At 36.9% G+C, this 8,215-nt stretch overlaps 1 protein-coding gene across 1 annotated transcript; it reads right to left on the bottom strand.

Moving 5' to 3' along the window:
* Nucleotides 1-1,543: 1,543 nt before the first annotated feature.
* On the bottom strand, nucleotides 1,544-3,843 carry LOC113118881 (zinc finger protein 57-like). Its single transcript, XM_026288253.1, has 3 exons — nucleotides 3,668-3,843; nucleotides 2,158-3,139; nucleotides 1,544-2,053 (listed from the first exon to the last, which is right to left on the bottom strand). Exons 1-3 carry the CDS (start codon nucleotides 3,752-3,754, stop codon nucleotides 1,878-1,880), a joined length of 1,245 nt encoding a protein of 414 aa, XP_026144038.1. The 5' UTR covers nucleotides 3,755-3,843; the 3' UTR covers nucleotides 1,544-1,877.
* Nucleotides 3,844-8,215: the final 4,372 nt, after the last annotated feature.

The following is an 8,215-nucleotide window of genomic DNA, read 5'->3' as shown; positions in this document are numbered from 1 at the left end:
TGCCATTGGCCCCTCTCGAAGTTTTTTTCCACTCTGAGAAAATGACCTGAATAGGCTACACGACGATATTAAATTGCTTCTCTCAAGAGGCAGAATGATGAATAGTCTATTTGGTTCTGTGTTTAATTCAGTAATTAAGGCTTAAATAAGCCTTAACCTAAATTATCTTGTAGGCATATAACATCAGTGTGTGCATGAAACCTTGCACAAATATATAGAATAGCTTAACCTTTGTAGTCATGGGTCCCCCACTAATGTCAGTCATAAAATCTATTTATGAAAAAGGAACCTGGTTATTAGCTAGCTTTAAAGGAAACCTTTAAAAGGGGTGAATGTTGTGAGACCAAATTCAGCACATTCTGTTTGCATCATTGAGATCATTCAGTAGTCATTAGATAGTTCAGTATAACCTTAACATTTTAATAGTTATCAGAAAGTGAAAATTTGGAGCAGTGTAATTAATAACAATTTTTAAATTTACATTTTAAACTTTAATTTGAAAACATTTCAATGAATTCTTACTATAGCCCAAGGTTAGCTGAATATTGTAGTACTTTTACATGTACAGTTTTATCTTGCTTGCCAGTGCTTACCTCTGCACACTTAAAACATCTTTGCTAGTGCAGTGTGTGCTCAGCTATGCGTGGCATTGCATCAGCAGGTGTAATACGGGACACAAACCATAGGAAAGACTGCCATCTCCTGGAAGAAATTGATACTTTCAGATAAATCAAATCTATCAAATTTTAGAAACGTCCTCGGCTCTGATTACTTTTTAAATGTTAATATTTTTAACAAGCATAAATAGTGGTGTAAGCCACTTTTGACATTGTATTTAAAAATGTAGGTTATTTGAATATGGAAAGTAATTGTTCTTATATTCGAGATATGAAACTGAACAGAGTAATGTGTTGTGATGTAGCGTGACTTCCTGCCAGCAGAGGGACACAGCACTAAGGTATTTTTTTATTTTAAATTTTTTTACAATAGCCAGATAGTATATAATGGCTGTTATAATGAAGGAGGCCAGGAGGGAAAATATAAATTAAATTCAATTAAATTATCAAAAGAAAAAAAATGCCCATCTATTATCAGACAGGAGAGGGCAACATACTGTAGCTTATCCAGTAGCAGTACCATCATGCATAATGGAAGGAATACTGTCTTTGTTTTCTGAACAATTTATTTTCACAATATTCGAGATGATTAATATTTTTGACAATGATGGTGATGTTACATGAGTTAATTACTTAATTTTAAAGTTTTAGTAGTATAGTAAGTAGTGGCTTAGGTAGCCTAAAGTGTATTTCTAAATATAAATATATGAAGAAGATTGTAGACCTTTATATTATCAGCTTATATGAAGCTTTACTTATTTTGCACAGTATGGAGTATTTGCTCCATTTATGGAGTAAAAATTATTCGTGTTGTATGTTCTATGTGTAGATCTTAGTTTTTAATATCTTTCAGAGTGGCAACTCACAATATTTAAAATAAGAACGTTGAAACAAAATGAGACAAGAAAATGAGACAAAAGACTGACTACAAAAAAAGACAATGATTTTAATCCTTCTGAAAATCAATTTAAAAAATAAAATAAAAATACTCCCTGACTTGATACAAATGCATAAATTGAGAATAAAAAACTTGTATATCCTATACAAAGGTATGGGTCCTGCCCCGTTTTTATACATCTGAGAAAGTACTAGCTACATAATTTACATTATAAACGAACAAGAATCTTCTTCTGTCAATACTGTCATAATTTAAATCAAATGACATTAAACTGCTATTCATATAACTGCTGTCCCAAAATAGGAATTGTCTTAACAATATAAAATCCTCTGGTGGTTTAAAATAGATATAGTCTTTTTTTTTCACATGTGCCTCTTCATGTGCAGAGCCAGATGATCTGAGCGGGAGAAAGCTCTCTCGCACAGCTGGCACTGGAACGGTCTGTGTCCGGTGTGTTTCCTGTAGTGACGCGTCAACTCGTCCGACCTGGCGAACTTCCAGCCACAGCCTTCCCAGCTGCAGTGGTAGGGCTTCTCCCCTGTCAAAAGAGCGGGAGAAACATTTATTATTGTGTACAGACATTGGTTAAACGCTTTATAGTGAGAAATTAAGTGAAAACAACACGTAGCCCACAAAACATACCTGTGTGTGTCCGCATGTGTGCTTTCAAATGGGAGCTTTTCGTGTACGTTTTCCCACATCCGGGGAAATCACAGCTGTGCGTCGCTGTCCGTTTTCGTGCCCATGACCGACGCCCTCGTTTTGGCTTGCTGTCTTCTGGGTTTAAAAATCCCAGGAGGGGTGAGGATGGTGGGGTCAACATCACCCCTGGGATGACCGGGTGATTTGTCCGAAGTGGCTCGCTAAACATGTTATAATGTCCGTGGTAGTGTTGATGCTGTGCGTACTGAGATGGAAAAGGCGCGCAATTCATGAACTGTTGTTGATGGGCACTGTCAATATGATGGTGAGAGTTAACCTCTGTTAGGATGCAATCTTTCCTCCCTAAAATGTCCCGAGGCACATCTTGTTGCACGTGATGCCCATAAGTCTGATGCTGCTGCATCACGCGCTGAGGTTCTTGTCCAAAATAATGACCCGCGTAGTCGTTTACCATCATGCAGGATTGCTCGAGGTTTTCACTTTTTATTTTGTATCCCACGTTACTAGAATTGGACACGTGTGTCTGGTTTCGAGAGTTGATAGACCTTAGTTCAGTGTACTCCAGCCTGTCGAAATGTCCTTTCATACTAGATTCATGCGAGTCGCCATGATAACTCAAGTTTGGAGTAAACAACTCGGCTACCAGACTGTGTCCTTGACATGCGTTAAAGTTGGTGCCACAGTACGCGCTCGGCGACGGGTGACATCCATCGCTGTCGTACACGGTACTGCAGCTTTCCGGTGACTCCGGTAGAGAATAGGGCGGCGGCGCTGGGTTGTTGGGATTGTCAGACGTGAAGGAGTTAACGTTAGACAGAATGAACTCTAGATCCAGAAACTTGGAAAGATCATCCTCGTCTCTGGCCAATGGTGGAGACTCAACAATGCTGAACTCCACCTCGATGAGGGGTCTCACGTCTCCAGCTGACGCGCTAGTTTTAGTTGGGTCAACTTTCCAGTCCTGAAAATAATAATAAAAAAAATGAATTCGGGTAAGCCTTTACTCAAATAATAAAGTCACAGTCATTCAAATGATTTAACACATTCTACACAGACGTGCTGTTTATAGCATAGCCTACTATAGAGTGCGTGAATTATAATGACTTTCAGGAGAGACAACTTCGGAGTTAACTGATTCACAACATCATCTTAATTGATTTAACAAAACTTTTAAAATCGTACTAGGTTCTTGAAATCTAAATATTTAATTCAGCTAGTCTATAAACAATGACATTAGCCTAGGCTATTTGTTTTGCTGATGTACAGTACGATAATAATTCTAACGAAAGCACTAGAATGATCTACTGTCCTCTTCATACGAAAAACGATTTGTAGCTATTTATCAATAACTTGTAATCACTCCCGTGATTGGTTAAACGTATAAAAAACGTGTAAAACCTAAATCATGCCCTCATAATTCGCTCTCTGAGTGCTGCAAAATACATTTTAAATATACCTTAAATTTGGCTAAATGAAAAGCTGAACTCACCCGAACAATTTCAGACTGCTTTTCGTCTAAAATCTGGTTGCTTGTAAAAGTATTTATCGAAGGCAACATCGCATCTGCAAGAGCCATGTTGCAAATGTTAGGATACTCAGAAGCTGTTCACTCTCATTCAGTCCGAGATAGATAGACAATGCGTCTCTAATACGTTTGACTGGCTATACCTGTCCCATTATAAGGAGGGTCTGAATGTCGCGGGGGCGTGCTCTCGTGACGTTTCTCACCTAGTTGTAGCCTATCTGGTGTTTACTCTGGCTACGCTTAACAACATGTAAACATTGTCAAAGCACAATTGGGAATTTGGCCTTTTAATTAACCGTATCTCCTTATTCCATTAAATTATAAAGACTGCTTAAATAAAGTAGGCTATAAATTATACAGATATTTAGAGACACTCTAAAATGTGCATGCTGGACCGGCTGTTGGTTTTTTTTTAATTTGCAAATATTTAATAAAATATTTAATGATTATTCAGTTCATATCATAGTCATATGATTCAACGACAAATAATCTCACATCCAGATAATTTTGCGGATTTGTAACTTTTGATTTTGTTTCTGAATTCTTAGTGTAATCTGAGTTCTGAAGGGGGCGCAATAAACCCCCTTCTCAGTGAGACTTTTAGTAGTTTATTGAAGGGCCAGGTAAGCAGCATTAATTTGGTAAATTGTGGGAAAAGGTTTTCAAAATAATCAGTATAAATGACTTATTATTTATAGGATCTATATGAAAGGTGTGTGGTATAACTAATATTCGATGCAATAATGTCTAAAGAACAAACCAACATATTCCAAGGAGAATAGAAATAACATGCTAAATGAATAATTTAAAATGAAACAAACACATTTTATAACACGGGACCAGAAGTCTACATAGACCAGCTACATTACTGTGAGTTTCACCTCTTAATTCGTATTAAAATGAACCTGATCGCGGGTATTAATTTATCCAGATCGAACTGATTCCCAATTTGCATTTGAATGACCAGCAGTAAAATCTCGGAGCCATCGAAACAACATGATAATCTCAATGTTCAACAATGCAGGACATGCTAGTTAATGATCTCTGAGTCAATAGACCTCTTTCAGTTGATTAAAATGCAAATGAATGGCCTAATGCTCCCGGGTTTATGTTTAGAGACAAGGTGGAGAGCTTTAACCAAAAATATCTATTCCACCTGATGCCTAGGACGAGGCATTTAATATCCCAGACACAATTAAAACGTTGATAGAACGAAAAACAATATTTACAAATTGCTTTTAATTTCATAGCAGTATGCTACCTATGTACAGTGAAACATGGAAACGTTTTGCACGTGCAGTTTCTTCTGTTCTGTGCGCAAACATGCAGCTTTGCTCAATCTGATTCTGTCGGTTTATATAGTGCAGTTATTTTTACCATTTGCCTACGTAATTCAGAGTCCGGTACAATCACATTGTCTGGAGAGAAGTGGGAATGGAAATGAAAAGAATTTCCTGAAATACAAAGGGTGTCCTTTTCCCCAGCACAAGCAAAGTACAAGTGTATTTATTTTAAATGTAAAAAAACTTTAAGTGCAAATATGAAATATAAATGTTTATTATGCTTTATGTTTTATAATGTTATGTTTTAAAGCATCGAAGCTAAAGTTTATAATTTATTGCCACATCACGTTAATTTGAGCGCTAAGTGATTGCATTTTCCGATTTGCTTATATTTTTTAACGTAATTTCCTATATACATTTTACTTTGTCCTTCTATATGAAAGTAACTGGAGTTTTCCCCCTTTGTTGTTTTCTAAACACAATTAAGTAGATTGCAGACTGGCAGACAGGACACCGTCTTCCCGGAGACATTCTGCTGTATTTACAAGATGTCTAATTTGGCCAGAGAAATTGTTTTAATGTCCAGTTTAACTGATATGCGAGTGAGGCTAGGCCATTTCTTATTTTTACAGATAGGCCTACGTGTCAAATATTTTATGAAAAAAAAGGTACTGATGCACCAGTCGAGGACAAAAATAAATCTTTACATATATATTTTTAAATCTCATACCTGGCTTTTACCATTACGCTGAAAAGTGCATTTTTGTTTTATTGACTTTAATGTATTTCCTGTATAGTTTTACAATATTGTATAGGGAAATCCTGCATATTTTTTTCTCCTGAAAATGCCCCATGATATATGAGTTGTGTTTACATTAACTTAATCTACTTCTTGCTTGTTACATTATTTCCCTGATAACATAAAACAATTACACTGTATATGTCAAATTCAAATATACCACTTTAAGAGACAGCACCATATTTTATTTGAATTAAATGTTGGTTTAAACAAAATGGTAAATGTTAGCTGCATACAGGATAAAACATGCTACAGCCAGTTATATATTTGAATATTTACACACACACACACACACACACACACACACAGACAGAGAGAGAGAGAGAGAGAGAGAGAGAGAGAGAGAGAGAGAGAAATTAGCTTTTGGTTGAATATTTAACAAAAAATATAGTCATTAGTCATAATGAAATGAAGCTGTCTGAGCAACACTTATTTATTTTCTAAATAAAAACATTTCATAATGTTTGTGTAAAACAAACTGATAGAGCAATAGATTAGTTAGTATTTAGTCTGTCTAAGGAATGCAAGCCTTTTCTGTTGGATTTTAAGGAAGATCAGATAAGGAAAATGTTGATTTTACAAAGGAACAGTCTCCACCCTCACACACTTATGGCTTGTGAATGATACGTGATCTTTGTCAAGTACATATGTGCATCATGCAAATGTTTACACTTTCCTGTTTACATCCATATTCATATATGCACATTTACAGTATAATGGCTTTAGCACTTTTTATTTATTTTTATTTTTACATTGAAGCTTGTCTTCAGTCCACATAACATGACTTTGATTGCACTGATACGTGTAAATGAGACTGGAGTGATAGAAATACAATCAAGAAAAGCTGCTGTCATTTCTGCACTTTCTCATGGACAGGCAATCAAACACTGACCCAACAGATTCCAACCTGAATTCATGCATACAGATCTATTTATCACTTCTGCATTAAAGACAAACAGGCAAGTTGTAGCAGCCCATTCTTAAGGCATGTTGAGAAGAAGTGCCCTTCAGGGTACACAGGTCCCTTCATCACTTGTTATAAAACCACACTTGTTATATCTCTCAGTTTCACTGTTAAATGTAATGACTAATGGCTGAGTCAGTCACTGCACACCCACAATCAATTGTTTCCATCCAAAAAAAAAAAAAAATTCAGATTCTCCTGCCTGTGCTATAATTTTAAGACATCTGGCATATCCTTTCCCTTTCATTTTTCAGTCGTGTCTGAGTGCAGTTCTTTTGTTGAGTTGCTCAGTGACTCAACCACCTAGACAAATTTGTGTGGACACAGGAGCAAATATTTGTGTCCACTGCACCGACCACTATCTCTGTCCACTCGATCTTCCTGTTCTTGCTTTGCGAAAAAGAACAAGTCCTTTCACTTCCACTGGACCATTGCAGGGTCTCAGACAAGACAAGGTACAGGTGAGGACAAAACCTCTATCGACTCAAAGGTGGTCTAAATGGCCATGGGACCAATGTAACCCCACACAGTGGATAAACTAAGAAAAATATTCAGCTTACACAGATGCTGGAGCTGCTGTAGCGTTGGTGTATGTAGAGGTAAACTCTGTCAGGGCTGTACTGTATTTACTGTGGCCTAGATTGCCTTTCCCTCAGTTTGTCTTTCTGCACTGGCTTTTCACTCAGGCACTTGGATTTTCAATTACAATCTAATCTAAAGTCTCCAGAATAGTAATTATCCCCAATCACCCGAGCAGAAAGGGAAACCCAATGCTATCTAACATAAATACTTTCCCATGTACTGAAACTGTACCTTTGCTAATTTATCAAAGGAGAAACAGCACATGGTCCACCAAGGGTGTGGACCAGGGATATGGATAATCATGGGGGAAGAAAGGACAATATGAAAACTGTGTGAAATATGTGGAGACATGTCAAGACTGAAAACTGTTATAATTATTTGTTTGTGTGATCATTTAAAATAAATCCCAGACATAATATTTTTTGTATTGCATTGGATGACAAAATGGCCTATTAAATGTCGTTTCCAAGTGTGATTATTAGTTAAAATTAGAAAACTAGCACATAAAAAAAACATACTGTATATGTACATCTATATCAAACATGTTCCGACATAAATCCGCACAGTGAACCTCCAGTAGCTGCTCAGTTTCTCCCGCTCACTGCTCCATGTCTCTCATCTCCCCTGGAGGCCTCTTTGTCTCCAAATGTAATTGCTTCTGCCTGCTTTGGAGCAAATCTTGTCTGGGGGCACAAAACTTGTCTCTGTGAATGACTGCATGTGTCTGAGGTCAAAAGTCTATAAGAGAAGCCATTCCATACAGCCATGTGCTCTCCCTGTGTGCCAAAAGTGTCCTTTTCTTTTCTTTTTTCCAAACTGAATTTCAATGACACATGTGTACCCAGCCATCAGGACCTGTATGTGCATAACAAGGACAAATGTAT

This window comes from Carassius auratus, chromosome 2 (assembly GCF_003368295.1).
Source record: "Carassius auratus strain Wakin chromosome 2, ASM336829v1, whole genome shotgun sequence".
Lineage (NCBI taxonomy): Eukaryota > Metazoa > Chordata > Actinopteri > Cypriniformes > Cyprinidae > Carassius > Carassius auratus.
This window is presented reverse-complemented; position numbering and strand designations above follow the sequence as displayed.

Bases quoted from the DNA above. Each gene is read 5' to 3' on its own strand.
- LOC113118881 (XM_026288253.1), bottom strand. From the start codon at position 3,754: ATGGCTCTTGCAGATGCGATGTTGCCTTCGATAAATACTTTTACAAGC. The intron at 3,140-3,667 runs GTGAGTTCAGCT...TATTATTTTCAG, and splicing joins AGCAGTCTGAAATTGTTCGG to GACTGGAAAGTTGACCCAAC. The intron at 2,054-2,157 runs GTATGTTTTGTG...CTCTTTTGACAG, and splicing joins ACACATGCGGACACACACAG to GGGAGAAGCCCTACCACTGC.